The sequence below is a fragment of the Papio anubis genome, chromosome 11, assembly GCF_008728515.1.
Source record: "Papio anubis isolate 15944 chromosome 11, Panubis1.0, whole genome shotgun sequence".
NCBI classification, from domain to species: Eukaryota; Metazoa; Chordata; class Mammalia; order Primates; family Cercopithecidae; genus Papio; species Papio anubis.
In genome coordinates, this window is record NC_044986.1 from 32,566,054 (window position 1) to 32,586,985 (window position 20,932).

At 51.8% G+C, this 20,932-nt stretch overlaps 1 protein-coding gene across 4 annotated transcripts; it reads right to left on the bottom strand.

The window, feature by feature from the left end:
- Positions 1-137: 137 nt before the first annotated feature.
- Positions 138-20,745, bottom strand: SEMA4G (semaphorin 4G). 4 transcript variants are annotated; one of them, XM_021943601.2, is made up of 17 exons: positions 20,376-20,745; positions 20,157-20,207; positions 16,514-19,593; positions 13,102-13,608; positions 12,862-13,010; positions 12,529-12,591; positions 8,425-8,523; positions 7,767-7,860; positions 7,515-7,628; positions 7,137-7,306; positions 6,884-7,053; positions 6,121-6,265; positions 5,769-5,991; positions 5,412-5,527; positions 5,104-5,279; positions 4,882-4,943; positions 138-2,454 (listed from the first exon to the last, which is right to left on the bottom strand). In XM_021943601.2, the coding sequence occupies exons 4-17, from the start codon at positions 13,223-13,225 to the stop codon at positions 1,625-1,627; spliced, it is 2,535 nt and encodes an 844-aa protein (XP_021799293.1). In that variant the 5' UTR covers positions 13,226-13,608; positions 16,514-19,593; positions 20,157-20,207; positions 20,376-20,745; the 3' UTR covers positions 138-1,624. The 4 variants fall into 4 exon arrangements, 3 of the variants coding, with proteins under 3 accessions (XP_021799293.1, XP_021799292.1, XP_009213457.1); XR_651901.4 differs by having other exon boundaries at positions 138-1,265; positions 1,399-2,454; positions 16,514-20,745; XM_021943600.2 differs by having other exon boundaries at positions 20,157-20,745.
- Positions 20,746-20,932: the final 187 nt, after the last annotated feature.

Genomic DNA, 20,932 nt, shown 5'->3' on the forward strand with positions numbered 1-20,932 from the left:
TTCCTCTGCAAATAGTTGTATTAGGGAGCAGAGCCAACCCTGGAAGCGGACATCACTGCGGTACCTGTATAGGCTCAGGAGCCTGTCCCCTGGTGATCAGGGCTGGGCCCATCTAGATGAAGCAGACTACGCATAGCTGTGGGGAAAGAGGGTGTTTATTAACCAACGGCAGGGGGAGGAGCTGAGCCCAGGCTCCCCACTCTGTCACATGCCTGTTCCACCCACCTGGTGGTAAGTGGGGGCATTCCTAAAGAAGTATAGCCATTCTCACAATAAATACATTCATTGTGGGGTGGAGGTGGGAGAGTTTGGGTGAAGGGCAGTAAAAACTCGTGGGATTCCACGTTCTCAGCTACAAAAATAACAGTCATCCTCACCCGAGGGGAATGGGGGAGCTCAGTCAGAATTGATTGTCCCATATAGGCCTAGAGACTTCAGAGGTCCCTGGACCCTGAAAGTGCCCCGGTGAGGTAGGACAGGGGTAGGAGCTAAGCATCCAAACTCCCAGCCACTGCCCTTTGCATAGTTCCAAGAACGGGCTTCATATGCCAATTGAGACATCAGATTTCTCCTCCCTTTCCCTGCTGTAGTCTAGGGGAAGCGAATGCTTGGTTCCCCCAAAAGAGAGGCTGGCTCATTGAGTGCAGTGTTGGTCATCCATCCTAAGGAAGGGCCTGTGAGGACAGCTAAACGGGAGGGGGATCTCCCTCTGAAATGTCCACGGACCAAACCCAACAAACACAGGTCCAAGGCAGCAAGGGGAGGCTCAGAGGTGCATGTGAGTGGAAATGTAAGCACATGTGTGATACAGGTGTGTGTTGCCACATGTGCATGGGGATAGGACATGCCTGGAGCTCTGTCTCTGATACTCTTGAGAATGACCAAGGAGAGTGGGGAGGCTGATTCACAAGGGCCACACAGGAAGGGAGAGGAGGGGAGTGATGCAGTCTTACCTCCCCAGGCTGGCCCATTCCCAAGCTCTTGACAAAGGTCACCACATGGGGCTGGGGAAGAGGACCAGATAGGATGTGGCATTTGGGAGGGTACCCCAAGTCCAGAAGCAGGGATGAAACAAGAATGCACCAGGAGAAGGTGAGGGTAGGGGCACTGCAGCCCAGCCGATAAACATTCTTCCACGTGTGCATGTGAATGTACGCAGGGCTTAGGTGGCTGGCAGAGGTCTTGTCTGGTTTCAGGACCATCCAGCACACAGGGCCATGCAGAGGGTGGTGACATTGAGCCCATATGGACCTGCAGAGCCCTGCCTGGGAGAAAGAGAAAGGGTTTGGGCAGATGAATGGAACAGGAGGATGGAGTCCTCGCCTCTTAAGTGTTTAGGTTAGGGGATAGGAACTGGCTCTGGGTCTGCAGGGCACCTGATCCTGAGGGAGCACCTACCTCTGAGGAGCACCGATGGGCCTGGGCTGCTCACATGTGGGTCTGTGGAGACTGAGGAGGGGGCTTTGGCTGGGCCTGACTGGCCAGCCCTACAGGGACATCAAAAAGTTGGGAAAAGGGCATAGAGTGGGGGGAATGAAGGTAAGGTGGCTGTGTTAGGGAGGCAGTGGCCCAGCCTGGGACAGACAGGCTGGCTTGGAAGAGCATTTGTTCTGGGAGGCTGGGCTCAGACAGAGCTCTCATCTAGCTGCTCCACGAGCTGCGTGTGCTTCCTTTTCTCCAGGATGCGGCTGAGTTCCTCAGCGAAGGAGCAGGGCCCTGCTGGTACTCCATTGTTGCTCTGCCTCAGGAGCACATAGCTATTGCCATTCATCCTTCGCAGCCGGCTGGGCAGTGCCACCAGGCCGTTGGTCAGCTCAGCCGGTGGCAGTGGGGGCGGTGGGGGTGGTGGGGCTGGGGCTCCCTCCCCAGGGATGATCTGGAGACAGCTGCCCTCCAGGCCTCCAGCCCCCTCCTCCTCATCGCCCTCATCTTCCTCTCCAGGACACTGGCCTGAGACTGTCTGCAGTTGCACGGCAGATCCTCCTGCCCGGCTGGCCCGACCCAGTGAGTATTTCCGTCGGCGCCCCCGTCTGCCTTCCCGCAGACAGGCCACATAGAGGAGGGAGGAGGCCAGGATGAGACAGAGGCCACCAAGTGCGGCAATGGCTAGCACATAGAGCAGTCTGACATCAGGTGCCAGCTGTGCCCCAGGTGTGTCAGGGGCTTTCGGAGCTGGGGCAGGAGTGGCTGGCCGGACCACGAGGCTATAGGAGGCCAGCAGGGTGCGGAGGCCATTTTCCTCAGCATAGCAGCCATAGTTGCCACTGTGCTCAGGCTGTGCATCTGTCACCAGCAGCCCATCCACGCCCACACGGTAGCCACCCTGTCCATCGTTCAGGCCCATGCTTCCATTGAGTAGCCACAAGGCCCGGGCCAGGTTGGATGGCTGGTCACAGGGCAGGAGGACATCATCACCCCGGAGCACAGAGCGGGTCTTCAGTGGTGGTGGTGGCCCTGTGGGGGTTAGGGGAGAGGTCAGTACCAGCCCATCTCAGGAAGGGAATGGAGATGGCAAGCCAGACTGTTGACTGCCAGCCAAGTCCCTGGCACCAAGCACAGAACCCGGAATCACCGTGACAGCTGACCCAGGCTCTGTGCTCATGCTTCCACATAAGGTTCACGTTGGCGCTTCCCAGGAAGCAGGCAGTGCCCTTTTCCATTCTCTCTCCATTCTCTCATCCTGTCCTGTAGTTTCAATTTCTGCCATCTGCCAGTAACTCCTAGTCTCTCCCTCAGACTTCTCTCCTGAGTGCCAGACTTGGATATCTACCATGTGCTGGGCATCTCCATATGAGGTCTCTTGGACACTTCAAAGGCCAAAGCTTTTCTCCCAAACTACGCCAGGTCCTTTCCTTGAATTGCCACCACTATGAATGGCACCACCAGCCATACAGTTGCTTAAGTCAGAAACCTGGGAGTCTCCCTCCTCTTCTTGTTCACCTTTTTTTGTTTGTTTTGTTTTTTTGAGATGGAGTCTCATTTTGTCACCCAGGCTGGAGTACAGTGACGTGATCTCAGCTCACTGCAACCTCCGCCTCCCCGGTTCATGCAATTCTCTTGCCTCAGGCTCCTGAGTAGCTGGGATTACAGGCATGTGCTGCCATGCCTGGCTACTTTTTGTATTTTTAGTAGAGACACGGTTTCACCATGTTGGCCAGGCTGGTCTTGAACTCCCAACCTCAAGTGATCCAACCGCCTTGGCCTCCCAAAGTGCTGGGATTATAGGCATGAGCCACTGTGCCCGGCCCTTCTTCACGTTTGTATCTAACTCTCACGAAGATTTGGTTTCTGGCATCTATCTTAGACCTGTTGATCTCTCTCCTTCCATGACTTCTGGCCCACTCTGGCCCCATGTAATCCATTCTCCAAGAGAGGTATTTTAAAAACACAAATCTGATCTTGCCACTTTCCGGCCTAAAACTCTTCAGAGATTTCCTGTTGCTTTTCGGATAAAGACCAAAATCTTCAACATGGTCTTTGCCCACTTGTCCAGCCCATTCTCCTGTCACTCAAATGTGCCAGCCTCCCTCTGCCTGCTGCTCCCTCTGCTTGCATGTCACCCCATTACCCCATGTCTTCTGCTTGCCTGGCTAACTTGTGGGAGATAGCATAATATAGTATAGTGACCAGAAGCACAAAGTCAAGTCAGACTGCCGGGCGCAGTGGCTCAAGCCTGTAATCCCAGCACTTTGGGAGGCCGAGACGGGCGGATCACGAGGTCAGGAGATCGAGACCATCCTGGCGAACACGGTGAAACCCCGTCTCTACTAAAAAATACAAAAAACTAGCCGGGCGAGGCGGCGGGCGCCTGTAGTCCCAGCTACTCGGGAGGCTGAGGCAGGAGAATGGCGTAAACCCGGGGGGCGGAGCTTGCAGTGAGCTGAGATCCGGCCACAGCACTCCAGCCCGGGCGACAGAGCCAGACTCCGTCTCAAAAAAAAAAAAAAAAAAAAAAAAAAAAGTCAAGTCAGACTGCTTAGGGTCAGGTTTGAATTCTTTCTTCCTTCCTTTCCTTCCTTGCTTTCTGTCTTTCTCTCTCCCTCTCTCTTTCTTTCTTTCATGAGGTCTCACTCTGTTACCCAGGCTGGAGTGCAATGGTGTGATCTTGGCTCACTGCAACCTCTACCTCCTAGGCTCAAGTGATCTTCCCACCTCAGCTTTCCAAGTAGCTGGGACTACAGACATGTGCCACCACACCTGGCTAATTTTTGTATTTTTTGTAGAGATGGGGTTTTGCCATGTTGCCCAGGCTGGTCTCCAATTCCTGAGCTCAAGCAATCCACCTACCTTGGCCTCCCAGAGTGCTGGGATTACAGGCGTGAGCCACTGTACTCAGCCAGGTTTGAATTCTGGTCCAGTTTCTTAATAGCTGAATAAGTTTGAGCAATTTACTTACACTCCCTGGGCCTCAGAGAGGTCCCTCATGGGGACGATAATAATGGCACCTTTCTCATAAGAATGCTGTGAGAATAAATGACATCATGCATAGAAGTATTTAGATCAGTGCCTGGCACACAGTAAATACTTAATACATCTTAGCTATGATGATTAACTTTTGTTCTTTCTTCAGATATCAGCTCAGTCATCTGATCTCCCTTGGGGAAATACCCATTACGTTCCTGAACCCTTGTCATCTGCTACTTGGCTATAAGCTCTAGAAGTGACAACACACTTCACATCTTGAATGTGTTTCCTAGTTTATAATTCATTTGGGCAGTAAATGTTTGTTGAGCACTTACTCTGTGCCAGGCTCTGCATTTGAGTCATCCTTACCAAATGCACACAGCCAGAGCCACTCAGATACAAACGTGTACGACATAGCAGTAAATGGCAAAGAGGAGAGGCTGTGCAGCTAGACCCACACTCATATGAGTCACTTACCTGTATCCCTGCTGCTCTCACAGCCTCGATTTCCTCTCTCTATGTCCTGTATCAGTGCTGTCCTGGGACAGAAGATCAGGTTTTATGAACAAGGGGAACTGGGTTTCAGTTTCCCAGTGACAGGGTAGATAGGTCTGTTACCAATAACTAGCCCCTGCACTCCCCCAGGCCTTCCTCCTCCACTCAGGCCACATGTGACTCTCACCCCCCACCACTTCCCACCTGCTTCCCTGGGACCTGTTGGCTATGGTGGTGGCTGCCCTGCAGGCATGGGTGCCGGGGTCCCAGCCACAGTAGGGATCTCGGGCCAAGATGCAGTCATAGCAGGATCGGTAGCGGGAGCAGCTGGAGAGTGGTAGCTGGATGACTCCGCTAGGAGCCCCCACATAGAGGCTGTGCTGGGAGCCAGATAGGACAGTTGGTCAGCAATGCCCCCACTCAAACTTACAGATACACAGCCTCTGTCCAACCTCCCCACTCCCTCCTCCTATTTCAGCAAGCCTATATTAAGGGTCACAGAGAAGGGTTACCTGCATTAGAGAGATGACTAGATTTTCCACAGACTGGGGCTCCCTGAACACTTGTGTCTCTTCAATAATGTGCATCCCAGAGCCCAGGACTACGGCCTTGTGGATCCAGCCATCAGCTGGCATGGAAAGAGCAGAGAGTCAGACCCCAACTATGGGATCTGCTCTCAGCACCCTGCAAGAGGCCTAATAGGAACAGCTCAGGAGTCATGAGGTCCAGAGGTCCAGAACAAGGACTCAGCCAGGAGCAGTGGACCCTCAGGACATTGGGAACTCCAGATTAGTCATGGCAGGAATTAATGGATTCAGAAGCATTAGTGATCAGGGCCAACAGGGATCAGGGATTGGGATCAGAAGCACCTGTGCCCAGAAAGAGCAGGTCATAGGTGGGTCCAGCAGGCGTGGTGACAGGTGTCCCTGTAAGGTGTGTGTAGCGTACATTGCGCTTGAGCAGCAGGGGCCGTCCACGTGTGGGCACAACGGGCCGAGCCATCAGTGGGTGCAACTTTACAAAGTCCAGGACCAGGGATGGCAAGTCTTGGGATGAATTGTAGCCTTGGCTGCGCAATGAATCTGTGATACACTGGGGTAGGGAACAAAGGTGGTGAACCTCGGGACTCCACCACCTGCCTGCCCTCTCCACAAGGCCAGACTCACTGACCCTTCCCTGGGCTCTGTCTGCTCAGCACTGGTCCCAGGCCTGGGCACTCACCGAGCCAGGCCGGGGCTCAGGCACCCCACCCTCATAGCGACCCCAGCGCCGGGAACCATCCTGGTATTCCATATAGGGTCCTGCAAAGACAGCCTGGATCTCTGCCAGGTCATAGCGGCAGATGGCTGAGGCCTCCAGGGTCTTCCTAGGAATGGGACATAGGGCAAGAGGGGCGAGTTACACAGAGTCAAGCCTGCCCCCCAACCCATGCTCAGCCTGAAGCTCACTGTTACCCTGGCCAACCCCAGCTATAGTCCCACAGGGCCTCTCCTGTGAGTCAGTGGACCACTGCATTCATTCTCTGGCTCTATGTGCTTGATGTGCTTAAAATTCTTGATTCTCTAGCTTGATGTGCTTAAAATTCTCACTTTGCCAGCACTTTGAGAGGCCGAGGCCAGTGGATCACGAGGTCAAGAGATCGAGACCATCCTGCGCAACGTGGTGAAACCCCGTCTCTACTAAAAATGCAAAAATTAGCCAGGCATGGTGGCGTGTGCCTGTAGTCCCAGCTACTCGGGAGGCTGAGGCAGGAGAATCACTTGAACCCAGGAGGTGGAGATTGCAGTGAGCCGAGATCGCGCCACTGCACTCTAGCCTGGCAACAGAGCGAGATTCCCTCTTAAAAAAAAAAAAAAAAAAAAAAAAAAAATCTCACTTTGCAGCCAGACCTCCCCACAGTGGATCCTATCTCATCTTCACTGACCTCTGCTCCAGCCCCTATGCTGTCCCCAGTTCCTTGCCTCCCCATTGTCCCTGCACTGACCACTGTGTGCTCAGCGTGAAGGCTGCATAGAAGTGTGTACGGCTTGAGGTTTCAGCATCCAGGCTGCAGACCCCACGCAGTGTCTCATACAGTGGAATGTGGCAGATGAGACGGGCTTTCAGGAAGGATGTCCACTTCTTCTGCAGGATCTTCTTCCCTCCCAGGTCTCCCTGGGGAGGTGGGGGTACGGGTTAAGGGGCCAGGGTCAGAGGTCCAACCTCTATACCCGTGCCCCAACATCAGCCCTATCCACCTTGCAGACACGAGCGACACGGGCCACACGGTGACTGCTGCGGCTCTGAGTGAAGCTGCCAGAGCCCTCCTCAGTGGCACGCTCCGTGAAGAAGTAGTATACCTTGTCGTCGTCACCCACTGCACTGGCCTTGCTCTCCCGCACGAGGACGGAGAACACAAACTCAGCATCTGTGGGTCAGGCAGTTTGAGAGGCTTTTGAGACAGGCTGGGGACCCCTTTCCCCTACTCTGAGGCCTACCCCTCACTTGACAACACACAGGAATGGAATGGGCAGGCTCACCTGGGGATTTGGGGGTGGGGTGGTCAGCTGGCCAAGGGAGTAAAAACGAAGAAATAGTCCCCTACCCCCCATCATCCTGTGCCTCATCCTCCTAACCATTGAGCCAATGCATTGGTGTCTCCTCAGTTCTCAGGGAGTGTGGGTGGCGGCTCCGACGGATGTCGGGAATGCTCCGGAATTCATACCGAGTGGCTGTGTAGAGGCCTCCATCTGGCGTGGGGACATTCCAGGCATGAGAGACATGTCATATACAACAGGGCACATGACATATACATGGTGGCAGGTCCTAGAGATGAGATCCACATCTTAAAAACATCATGCTTGTGATAGGGAAGAGGGCCTGCTCACCAATGATGAGGCCCGTGAAGCCACGGGCTGGGTCGTAAGGACACTTCTCCTTCCCCTCCTCAAAGCTGGTTGGCAAGGTGAAGGCCTCAGCATCCTAGGGAACAAGGGACCAGCAGTAACTGGTTCAGAGGACAGGTAGGGACAGTGGCTCCAAGTCAGATCAGTCTGGGGTCAGGGATCAGCAATCAGGGCTAGGGGCAGGTTGTATGGCAGATGCACCTGACAGCAATAACTTAAGCATCCCCTGAGAATGACCTTATGGCCTAAAAACAATGTATGTTTGGAGTTCCAAATCTGCGAGTGGGCAACCCAGAGTTTCACTCCTTATCTATGAAGAACACATGAGCCCCTAGCCCATCCTGTGGAACACATGCCATCCAGGGGATCAAGTCCCTTTGTTTTGGGTTAAATGAAGTTTGCCAGGTGGAGGTGATTAGGGGGAGGCTGCTAAGTGAAAATGCTATATAAACTGCATGCTTTTTACAAAGGGGAGTGGTTCTCCAGTGCAGCCCACCACCACAGGACTGCCCTGTATGGAAGTCCCCTTAATAAACCATCCGTCTCCTTCACTGGCTCTGAGTCTCTTCTTTGGCATCTCGAACATGATCCCATCCCTAATGAAGCCAACAGAGATCTAGCACAACACAGGTATACTCACAATTGCTGCACAGAGGGGCTGGAAGGCATGAGTCCCACATGCATAGAGGTGGGTGGAATTGAGCCGCTGCAGGAACCGCACATGGTTAAAGCACTCTGTCTGTGGGATGAGGTGGAGAGGGCTGTGAGCCCCCTGCCTGACTAGAGGCCTCCTCCATTAGTCTAGCTTTGTAGTTTGGCCTTTGTCCCTACCCACAGGACAAATGGTTCTTTCCAAGATACCTGTGATCCTTCTCACTGCTCCAGAATATTTCCTAGAACTCACTCTCCTTGGCCTCCCAGTAACATGACACTATTTCTCTCCTCTGTCCCTCGGATTATCTGACACCACTTTGCCAATATCTCCTGTGTCTCTTGCAGTTCCCTCCACCCCTGGTTCAAGAGCTGCCAGGGATTCCACCATCCTGAGGTGCTTCTCCTCTCCCATTCAGCTCCTTCTCAGCAACTCTTTCTATTCTTGGAACTCCTGCCCTCCCCACTGGGGTGATACAACCAAATCTCTCCCTAGATGCCAGCTCGCTCTCCACCTGATATCCCAGGGATGCTTTAAACTCACCTTGTCAGAAGCCAAGTTCATCCCCTCCTCCATAACCTACATCTTTCCTAAACCTGTTTATCCAGTCTTTCCCACCTCACTTCATCCATCCTACGACTCAATTTAGAAGCCAGGAATCATCCTTGCTGCTTCCTACTTTCTCACCCCCACATTCAGTCCCTCTCCACAATTAATTCATTGTCCTAAATGTCTCTTGACTTGGTCCACTTTGACTCCACCAACAGCACCCAGTCCAAATGACCACCATGACCTCTTCCTTAGACAACTGCAGTTGTTACCTGATAGCTCCTCCCAACCTTCTCTTTCATAAAAATGACTTTTATAACAGCTATTTATTCAGTCAACGATGAATACATGTACATAGTATAAAACTCAGAAAGTACAAAGGGGTATGTTATAAACAAGGAGTCTCCCATTTATCCCTGTCTCCTAGGTTGCCTGCAAAGAAGACTGCTGTTACTATCGTCTGAAGTTTCCTTCCAGAGATATTTTACCAAACAACACACTTTTGCTACTCTCCAACCACTTTCCAAGGGATATTCTAAAAATGTAAACCTAGTCAGGTGTGGTAGCTCACACCTGTAATCCCAGCACTTTGGGAGACTGAGGTGGGAGGATCACTGGAGCCCAGGAGTCCAAGACCAGCCTGGACAACATAGCAAGACCTCATCTCTATGTGGTGGCATGCACCTGTAGTCCTAGCTACTTGGGAGGCTTAGGCAAGAAAATTGTTTGAGCCCAGGAGGTCGAGGCTGCAGTGAACCACTGCACTCTAACCTGGACAACAGAGTGAGACCATGTCTGAAAAAAAAAAAGTCAAGTGGATCACACCACTGTATCGGCTCATCGGTGACCTGAACATAGAGTCCCACATGCTCCTAGCCCTGTGTGATGGGACTCTGCCCCTTCCTCTGGCCTCACTTACCCCACTCCAGTCACACTGGTCTTCTCTGCCTGTCAAATGCCCTCAGCTGCCAGTCTCTTGACTCCTTTGCCATGTTAATGATTCCTCCTCTTGCCTGTTACCCAGGGTTTAAATCCATACAGGCCTCTTTTGTCTCTTCCTGCTCCCTCACCTGATATAAGCCACTGGCATCTGTCCCTCCTCTCCATAAGCCTGCTCAGGTCCCTTCCTCTGACCCAAATGATGCCCCAGCCTCCTCACTGCTTTTCCTGCCTCCAGACTCACCCTATTTTCATCCATCCAGTACCTGGGGCCAGAAAAATATTCCTATAGTGATGTTTCCCCAAGATGTTTATTTATTTTTTTTAATTTAATTTTTTTTTTTTTGAGATGGAGTCTCGCTCTGCCACTAGGCTGGAGTGTAGTGTGTGATCTCAGCTCACTGCAACCTCCGCCTCCTGGGTTTAAGAGATTCTCCTGTTTCAGTCTCCCGAGTAGCTGGAACTACAGGTGTGTGTCACCACGCCCAGCTGATTTTTGTATTTTTAGTAGAGACAGGGTTTCACATGTTGGCCAGACTGGTCTCGATCTCTTGACCTCGTGATCCACCCGCCTTGGCCTCCCAAAGTGCTGGGATTATAGGCCTGAGCCACCACGCCCAGCGGATGTTTACATTTTTTAAAGGGGGTAGGGAGGTATTCTCTGCTCAAATAACTTTAGAAACCACAGGTGAAACCTATCTTTACTGGGGTTACTTCCTAGAGCCTGAAGGATGTTGCTGTGCATTGTGGGACTGGACATGCAGTGTTTCCCAAACTCATTTGACATTTAAACCCCTCCTTTGAAAATTAGTGTTCCTCAGAACATGCTTTGGGAACTGTTCTATAAAGCTTTGCTATCCAAAGTGTGGTCTGGGGACCAGCAGCATCAACTTCACTTGGGAGCTTGTTAGAATTGCAGACTTGGGCCCTTCCGCAGACCTACTGAGTTTGGCACCTGCATTTATAATATATTTGGGTGATACATTAAAGTAGGAGCCTCTAAAATATCAAATTGTGAGGGTGTTCACTGTCACAGAATAAAACCCAAACTCCCAGCTGGGCATCTGTGGCCTTCCATGACCTGGTTCCACCTGCCTCCCCAGCCCTGTTTTCTACTCGTGCTGCACCAAGAGGCAGTCTTCGATGGAAGCTCTTGGAGATGCCTTTTTAAATGCAGCTGTCCCAACACCACCCCCGGCCCACCTTGGCCCAGTGGACCTTGGGAATGTTTTTTTGTTTTTTTTTTTAAATTAGAGATAGAGTCTCATTATATTGCCCAGGCTGGCCTCGAACTCCTGGGGTCAAGTGATCCTCCTGCCTTGGCCTCCCAAAGTGTTGAGATTACAAGTGTGACCCACCATGCCCAGCCCAGGGTTGTTTATTTTGTAAAAGCTCTCCAGATACAGCCATTACATAGCCAGACATGGGACCCTTGGAGACACCCTATTCTTTAGCTGGAAAGGGCTGACGCTTCATTAATGCCTCTCCATGGAATACTGGGTATTTGAACTATTCCTTGACCAAAGGCTCATTTTTCTCATCTGCGAAATGTAGGATAATACCATTTCATAGGGTTATTTTAGAATTAACTGAGATAATAGCTAAATCAGCACTTACTATAGATGGTCCCTGACTTAACAATGGTTCAATTTATTATGATGGCTTTAATGGGAAGTAACCCCATCCTAAGTAAGCATCTGTAGAGGTTACTTACTGTTTTTTGTTGGTCTGTTTTTTTGAGACAGGGTTTTGCTTTGTCGTCCAGGCTGGAATATAGTGGCTTAATTATAGCTCACGTAGCCTCAACCTCCCAGGCCCAAGTGATACTCCCACTCAGCCTCCCAAGTAGCTGGGACTACAGGTGCATGCCAGCATACTTGGCTAATTTTTTTTTTTTTTTGTATATTTTTTGACACAACAGGTCTCGCTGTGTTGCCAGGGCTGGTCTCGAACTCCTGGACTCAAGCTCTTCTCCCACCCTCAGCCTCCGTGAGTTGTTGGGATTACAGATGTGAGCCACCGCATCCAGCCTACTTATTGTTATCATGATTATTTGGGATCCCAGAGGAGATGAAAATGCCATTGCAGGATAAGCTAGTAGGCCACCAGATGTTTGAATTAGAAGTACTGTGCCCAGATGCCAGGTGCAATGGCTTACATCTGTAATCCCAGCAATTTGGGAGGCCAAGGTAGGAGGACTGCTTGAGGCCAGGAGTTCAAGACCAGCCTGGGCAACATAGCAAGACCCTGTCTCTACAAAAAATAAAATACTTAGCTCGGCGTGGCATATGCCCGTGGCCCTAGCTACTCAGGAGGCTGAAGTGGAAGGATCCCCTGAGCCCAGGAGTTTAAGGCCACAGTGAACTATGATTATGTCACTGTACTCCAACCTGGATGACAGAGTGAGACCCAACCTCAAACACAGAAAAAAAAAAAAATGCTGTGCCCATGGCTTGCCACTCTGGCAATACTTACAATGTTTACTGTGGTTGCTGAGATTTACTGGCAGGTCTGCACCTACCCATCTGTGTCCCCAACAACTCTGGCATCCCTGATTGAGGAGGAAGAGGAGGAGAGGAGCTGGGGACAGGGCAGACCACATACCTGGTTGTTTTTCCCTTTTCGATGACATTTGCTTTGCATCTCTGGGGAGGCTTCCCAGTGGATCTAGTGGGGGCAAAGGGAATAGGCTGATGCATTGACCCCCATACCTATTACTCATAGGACCAGGCAATAGGACCCCACGGAGCTGGGGAAATTGGGGTGAGGATCAATTTCAGAAGGAACATTGAATGCAAGGGACACCTGGGCTGGGAAGGGCAGTGCTGTCTGACCAGGGGACTATGGAAGGCTTGGCAGGGTTTTCAGGAAGTTGAGGTCCCAGGGAGCTGGATGAGGATGGAGACCCTCTGGGTGGTCCAGGTTCCAGGGCCTGACCTCTTTGTGAGCCCCATCTCCTATGTCGTTGGCACTGAGAGAGAACAGGGCACCTCGGGCTCCCACCAGCAGCCTTGCTGAGGCCTCCTCCAGGAGCAGTGTTGAGTAGTTCTGGGCTTGGCCCTCGAAGTGCCGGGTCCCAGAGAGCTCTGGGGAGAGCAGGTACAGTGAGTCTAGTTCTGGGGTGCCTTCCCACCCCCAGCCCTGGCTCCTGCTGCCTTTTGAGGTTGAGGGTCTAACCTTCATAGGGTATGGTCATCCGAGGGGTGGCATCTAGTTCTCTAGATGGTCTCCGCAGTGAGGGTCCTGGGACTGCAGTTGCTGTGAGAATGCTCAGGAGGAGGGGCCACAGCCTCCCCCACATCTTCCTGGGGAGGCCCAGACTAACAAGACCCCCAAAGGGAGCCAGAGTCACAGGTTGTAGGGGCAGGGATTGGGAAGCACAGTCACAGAGGTCAAAGTCCAAGGAAGTCACTTGGAAGGTCAGGGGTCATAAGCTCATGGGAGCCAAGGAATCATGGGGCCATGGGGGGTCCTGGAATCGGGGGGACATGGAGTCACAGGGTTGTGTGGCCATGGAATCCCAGCTAAGAGGTCAGAAGGAGGGAGGGATCACATGCCTTTCTGCATCAAATGCAAACTCCATGGTGAGAGGGAGTTGTGAAGTTCTAGAGGGGTTGTAGGTTACTGATGGGATCACCCTGCCCCCGACAGTAGAGCTAGTCCTGGTTTTCTGAGGTCCGTTTTCTGAAGAAAAAACAGGGAAAAAAAAAAGCTCTTTGATCTGTATGTGGGTGGAAGATGGATGGCGTTACCCAGACTTCAGGGGGCACTGAAGGAAGGAGGCCCAGCATCCACAGAACGCCCACGACAGGATCAACTCACAATCATTCTGTCTATCCCTTTGCTCTGATGCTGGAGGCTGGGGTGGAACTTACCTTCCTTACAAGACCCTAGACACCCACAACCCGAACCCAAGGTCATGACCCTCTTCTGGCCAAGTCAGAAGCTCCGCTAGGCCCTCAAGTCAAAGGAGCTGGGGTTCTCTGAGAGAATGCCTGCTTCTCTCAACAATGAGATGCAACTCGGTCAGCAGCTGCCCCTGCTGCCTGCGGGGGTGCCTTATGCAGGAAGGCCTGACCAGAGAGGTTTAATGGGCCTTTGTTTATTTTGTCCTGCTTTCCCTTTGTTTTTTCTTTTCCCTGGCCTGAGAGCTCCCTCTGGAATTTCTCTTTAATTATAACTTCTCCTTGGTATTCCTCTCTAAGGGGGTACACATCTCTGCCCATGCCAGTCTGTACTGCACCCTCTGGCTAGGCATCCACACGTGTCCCTACCTGCAGGTAGGCATTCACAGGCATTGGGGTGGGTACCTAGGGTCCCCCTGGTTGCACAGGTGTAATGTCTGTGCAGGAGGCTGTAGTGTGCATGGCCAGTTGAGACATAAGCAATGTGAAGAAGGTAAATGATGGGATCCCTGAGCCCTTGGACCCTCCCTCAAGCCAACCAGCTGGGGAGAGAATGGGGGTGGGTGGTGGGCATCTCCCAACCCCTGTAACAGGCCTCCTAATCACCAAGGGTTTCCTTGAAGAGTTCCTCGGCTGGGTGAGGTGTGGAGAGACCTAACCCATTCCATCTCATCTGTCACCCACAGGCAGGGCCAGAGGGTGCCACTGGTGCCTCCTCTCCCAGGTCAAATATTAACTATCTGGCCTTGGAAAGAGGGGAGGAATCAGGAACTGGCCAGAGGGATAACAGGAGCATTTATTCAAGAGGTAAAGGTCAGCACTGCAGGGGCAGAGCCCTGAGGGGGAGAGTCGACTATGAAAGGGAGAGAAGAGGATTCCCTGATCCTGAAAGGGTATAGGCTCCCTGTTTGGGAGCTGGGACAGCAGGAAGCTTCAGGCAAGCTGGCCATGCCCCACCCCTCCCTGTGGAGGCACACCTGTTTACCTTTGGGACCTCCTATTTGCTCAGTGCAAAAGGCATGTGTGTGGGGAGCATTATGGCTAGGAGGAACATGCCCCAGGTTAGAGGAGCCACTCAGTGTGGTGCATGTCACACTTACAGTTTAAGAGTCACATGGGTGACTCTTAGGAAGATGATGTACACGCACATGGATGCACACACACACACATACACATTCACAAGGAGGACTGTGAACACATGGATTCACAGGGGTCACTCACACATACACTCACAGGGAGGTTTGTGCACACATATGCTCACACAGAGGGCCACAGCCACAGGTAATCATACATATTCACATGTGAAGTTGAATTTACATGCCCATCCATTCAGCAGGTCACACAGCCTCAGAGGTTGAGGAAAGATAAACCCACACATATGGGTTTCTGTCAAGGACTGTGCACCTCTATTCAACAGGAGGGTCCTATCCATATACATGTATGTGTAGGGACATGCACACAAACCCATTGATGTAGTGGGCCAGGCAATCATATTCACAGAAGGGTCAAGTACATGTGTGTTCACACAGAGTCCTTGAACACACAACTACATCCATGCAGAGAGAAGCACACATGCATACAGGGGTCCAGTTTTCACCACAGGCTTGGGGGCTGCTAGTGTCCACTGGGGTGAGATGCAGAGCAGAACCCTGCCTGCGTTCCTGAAAGTCCCAATTCTAAGGCCCAATTTCAAGTGTGTGTGTGTGTGTGTGTGTGGGCGAGGGGGGTGATGGCGGAGGCTTCTGACCTTGGATGGTCAGATGGGATGGGTGCATGAGTCAAGGCCGCTCTACAAGGGAGGGAATGGGAAACTAACCCAGGCAGGAGGAGGCCTCTAGCTTTAGCAAAGGAAAGATGGAATGGAACGCATAACTTAGTACTCCTCCACCCCGATGTATATTGCAGTTCTAGAGGTAGGAGACGGGCTGGCGCTCTCAACCCCCACTTAACCTGTTGGGAGGGGGCGGGGCTAAGTGGGCGGGGCGGAGCATACCACCCCTCCCTTCAGTGGCGAAGCGGGTTTAAGGTCTCCTGTCCACGCCCCACACTCCACCCCAAGTTCCACAGTTCGAGTTCTTCCCCAGGGCCAGCCCCCTGAACTCTGATCACCTTCCCTCTATTAGATCCTAGGGTGGAGGGAATTGGGGAGGAGAGACCCTTAAAACAGGATCAATGGAGGATCAGCAGGCTTTCGACCTTCATCCCAGATGTCCACCTGCCTCATGTAGGCAGTATCTCCCTCTGCCTAGTAGGATGGTGGTCTTTCCTGGCTTGAGAGAGCCCCTCCCCCCGTACCCCCTCCCTACAACATCCTGGACAGTCCGCGGTTCTCTCCCTTCGTCAGGTCTAACCTCAGTCTCTACTGCTGCAGCTCGAGGACAAGCTCTCCTTCGATCCCGCCGGACGCCGGGAGACGTGACCCAGATCCTGGGGAACACTGTTCACCACACGGACCCCTCCCCATGCTGGTCCCCGACTCCGTGATGGCCGGTCTGCACCCTGCGCAGCCCGAGGCCTGGCCCGCGCCCCTCTAGAGCCTTCATGCAGAATCGGGGGACTTGGCGGTGAGAAAGGCCTGGCCCAGCTTGGAGGGTAGAATGGACGTGGGGGAGGCCTTGCCCGACCCCCGGCCCAAAGCCCCCAACTCAGGCCAGGCCGCCGCCCGCACTCCCCGCCTTGCTCACCTTTGCGCTTGGATCCAGGGCCATAGAGACAGCGATGCGCCGCTCCGCGGCCCCACAGCACCAGCTGCGAGAGGAAGGGGCCGCGGCTGGAGGCGGGGCGGGGGGTGGAGGCGGAGCCGGGGGTGGGGCGGGGTCCTGGAAGGCGGGGCCGACTGGGTGGGGTGAGGGGAAGGTCGCCGCTCTCTTCTTTGCGCCCCCTGCTCTAGCACAATAGAGGCGGTTTGAGAGCGAGGCTCACACACAGCCTTCGGCCATCGGGCGACCCCGCGCCTCTAGGCGCTACGGCCCTGATAATCGCCCCCTGGTGGTGGCCTCGCCACCCCGTGCACCCTCCACATGCTTATAGCCCGCCCTCTCCTCCCCTGTAACCCTAGGATCCCCCCGACTTGCCTACTGCTGGGGACGTGCAAACCTGCCCTGGCGTTGAGGGGTTGGGGGACCCTCTCGGAGGGCCTTCTGGCCTGTCCTCTAACCTGGACCTCACTCCCTGCGCTCCTGCCACTCGCTTCTGCTCTAGGATGTGGACGGAAGGCTACCCTAGGTGGAGACTGGAGGTTGGGGAAGCTCTGAACACAAGGAAGGGGCTTGATTCCCAGCTTCAGGGGCTGTTCAGCTTGAGCTATGCGTTGGGGAGATGGGGTCAGGCCTGAAGGGGATGAAGTAACAGCTTGACCTGAAAGGCACACAGAAAATGCTTTTTCTGGATAAACAAGCCACAAGCATTTGCACCTGTTCACTCACCAAATCTTAACCCTAACCTAGGCTCACCTCAGGGACTGGGTCATTCAAACACTTGCCTTCCCCTCCAGCTCATCTTGGACCCCATTCTTATCCAGAACTTAGAGTGCATCCTTCTAGGCAATCAAATACCCTGTCCTTCCCAGATTCAATCACCTTACCCAGCAGCAATCTAGGAAACCCTTCACAATCAACTCCCCAACTCCTTTAACTCAATTAGGATGGTCCTTCTGTGCAAACTTGGGTCCTGCCTCCTTTAATAGGTCACAGCCTATTAAAGTGAACTTAGCCCCTATAGTCCAAACAAAACCTGCATTCAGGCCCTGACCCAGCCTGGTCCTTCCTCTTCCATCCATGACAGTATTCATGTGGGCTCAAGAGATGGACCAAAATGATAAAGTCCACAGGAACATATGTGATTGACTCTTGCACATGCCTAGGAGTCAGAACAGGATTCAAGTGGCACATTTAACCAAAGGAACCTTGGGAAAGACACTTCATCCTTCTTTCTGGATTCCCCAAAGCTCACAGTTTGGCACTGAATCATATACAATCTCGTAGTTTGGATGGCTGTGTGTGACTGCAGACTGCTAGACAGCAGGGCCCACATCACAGTTCCACCTCCCCCAACACTCTGCAAATAGGATATGTGTGGCGGGGAGAGGGAAGGTAGCTGGGGAGAAACACAATAAAAAATGTACACATGCTTTTACAAAGAATATCCTGCTTCATTTTTTATTTGTACCCTCATCCCATCCTGAGGAATTTATAGCCCCATTTTATGGATAGGGAAACAGGCTCTAAGACATTAAGTAACTTGTCTTGAAATTCATTCTTGTGTTTACAGAGAGGACAATCAAGACTGGAAAAGTCTGAGAAGGAGGAAGCAGGGTAAGCCTGAAGGGGAAATACCATTGGCAAAGGTAGAAATGTTCAAGCTTATGCACAGGCTTGTGTTGAGGCACTAGGGAAGAGGCATGAAAGAGGGCAGTTTGATTTGATGAAATTGCAGTGGGTAGGGGGATTCCTAGTGGGAAATAAAAGGGAATAGTCAGCTAGTAGTTTGAAAAAGACCACAGAAGAAAATCCTGAGATGATAGACTGAGTAAGGAAGTCTGAGCTGGGAAGACCAGTTAAGGCAGGGCTAAGATAAATCTGCAGTCCTTATTAGAAAGTGGATTGGTGGTAACAGTGGAGGCAGGGTAGGAAGACTGCTGGTCCCTCAGTACCAGATAGGAGAGCAATTCAACTGTAGGGGCCCAGAAGGCTAAGAGGCACAGCTTCCTAAATGTTCACAGAACCTGCAGTGCTGACTTCAGATACCTCTGGAGGTGGCAAGTAGGCCAATGCGGCAGGCTCAGTAACTCACTCAACTTTATGAGCCAAGCTTTGCTCCTCTGAGGTGCTGATGGCAAACTCAGATATTGTTAAATGAGTAAAATGTGTGTGATTTCAACTATCACTGGACAGTTACTTCAGTACTTTTGATACTAGACCACAATCCATTTCCTTCTGCTATCCTCCCAGTGAAATCTCTGAACCTAATGAGAGTATCAGAGTAAAGGCAATTCATGGAGCTGTCTATAGGAAGCCCTTTTGATTGATAGTACATCTCTCTGCAAATCCAGCTGATAAAACAAGAACGGGGGAATACTGACAGACAGTGGAAAATAAAACTGGAAATCAAATAAAGAAATTAATCCTAACCCAGCCATAAATCTGCATCCTGGGACACAGGCAGGTCATTCTTTGAACAGGCTGTCACTCATCCATAAGGTCACTACCCTGGCTGCTTCACAGGGTGGCTGTGAGAGGATTCCATTTGGAAACCTTCTGGAGAACTTCAGACACACAGAAAAGTATGAGTTTTGTTTTTGCTATTCTATTTTCCCCAACTTTGCTGTAAGAAAGTGGCCGAGAGTAGTGCTGGCCGTCTTCAGCACTTTGCACAGAATAGTTACTCACTGTAGCAGGGATCCTAGGTGAAGGGGGTGGGTATGAATTCCTGAAACTTGAGCAGGTTCCCTGAAGCAAGAGAACTCTGGCCTAGTCAAGCTGTCCTGCTTCCTGTTCAATGTGGCAGCATTTCTGTTCCTGCTTTGCCATCTCCATCTCTGGTTTGCCCAGCACTTTCCCTTTAGGTGGTGTGATCTTTATTTTGGCCATATATACAGCTGAGGAGCTTCTTCTGTAGGGGATGTCACCAGTGCAGCAATGCAGAAGTCTCACTATTCCACTGTGCCTCAGAAGCCTGTTTTGCCTGTTAAGTTTTCCTCCCAGCCAGTTGTCTTGGAGTCAGACCCAAAGCTGGGCCTTCTGGTTTGCCCTCTCTTGACTCCAGCCTAGGGAATGGTTAGCAAGGGAAAGGGAGTGTGAGGACATTTCCACAAATGCTGGAAAACCACCACCTATCACCAATTTCTCACCTTTAGCATGCTGGCTTTTAAAAAGTGAAAATTTTAATAAAAAAAAAAAATCAGCAGGGATAGCTGGACAGAGAAGCCTCTGGAGCTCCCGGTATCCAAAGGAATAGGGCACACTTACAACTATAATTTTTGGAGATATGGTTTGCTCAGATGTCAGTACACCCTGCGGTGTCTGCTTAAGATCAATTCTGTCATCAGATAAAAGCCTTGTTAGAGCAGCAAGCATTTGCTGAGTTCTTGCTATATGCCAGTCACGGTACTAGGCACTTTTCATGCATTAGCTCACTTAGTCCTCACAAACCCTGAAATAGACACCATTATTATTCCTTTTAACAGATGAGGAAACAGTGAGTTTAAGTAATCTGGCAAAGATCAAAAGGCTAGTGTGATGAATCTGGGATCTGAGGTCAGGCCTTGGGCAAGGTCAAGGCCCTCAACTTGTATAAGGTTGTGCTGCCCGCTGTCTAGTAAGTACTTACGGCAATGTCTCTGCTTCTGCCTGGGCTGTCATCCCTCGTCCCTCTGCCCCACTGTCAAGAGAAAAAAGCTCCCATTTAGTCTCTTTCTAACCAGCCTGTCAGAAGGGAGAAATACTGGCATGGTTTTGGAACTCAAGGCCTCTGATAATGCCTAGGCCTTCTATGAGCTCCAAAGTTTCTCCTATGAGGTTTCAACCTCTGCCTCCCAAGTTGGCATACCCAGAACTTATCTGCTTGGCAGGTTGGAGGTGATCTCAAGCCCTGCTTCTGGATTGTACAGCTTCTTCTTTCTTGGTCCTGGGCTCAAGAACAAGGGAGTCAGGTTAAGGGTATTCGTTTCTAATTCTCTTTGCCCAAGAACAGAAGGTATTTTAACCTGGATGCCAGGAGGTAAGATTCATGAGGGCTCTGTGTTGTTCACCACCAAATCCTTATTGAATCCTAAAGAGTGCCTAGCATGTAGTTGAGACTCAATTGTTAGAATGAATGGTGGAATGATAGCCGGGCATGGTGGCTCACGCCTGTAATCCCAGCACTTTGGGAGGCCGAGGCGGGCGGATCACGAGGTCAGGTGATAGAGACCATCCTGGCTAACATGGTGAAACCCCATCTCTACTAAAAATACAAAAAATTAGCCGGGCGTAGTGGCAGGAGCCTGTAGTCCCAGCTACTCGGCAGGCTGGGGCAGGAGAATGATGTGAACCCGGGAGGCGGAGCTTGCAGTGAGCCGAGATCGTGCCACTGCACTCCAGCCTGGGCGACAAGAATGAATGGTG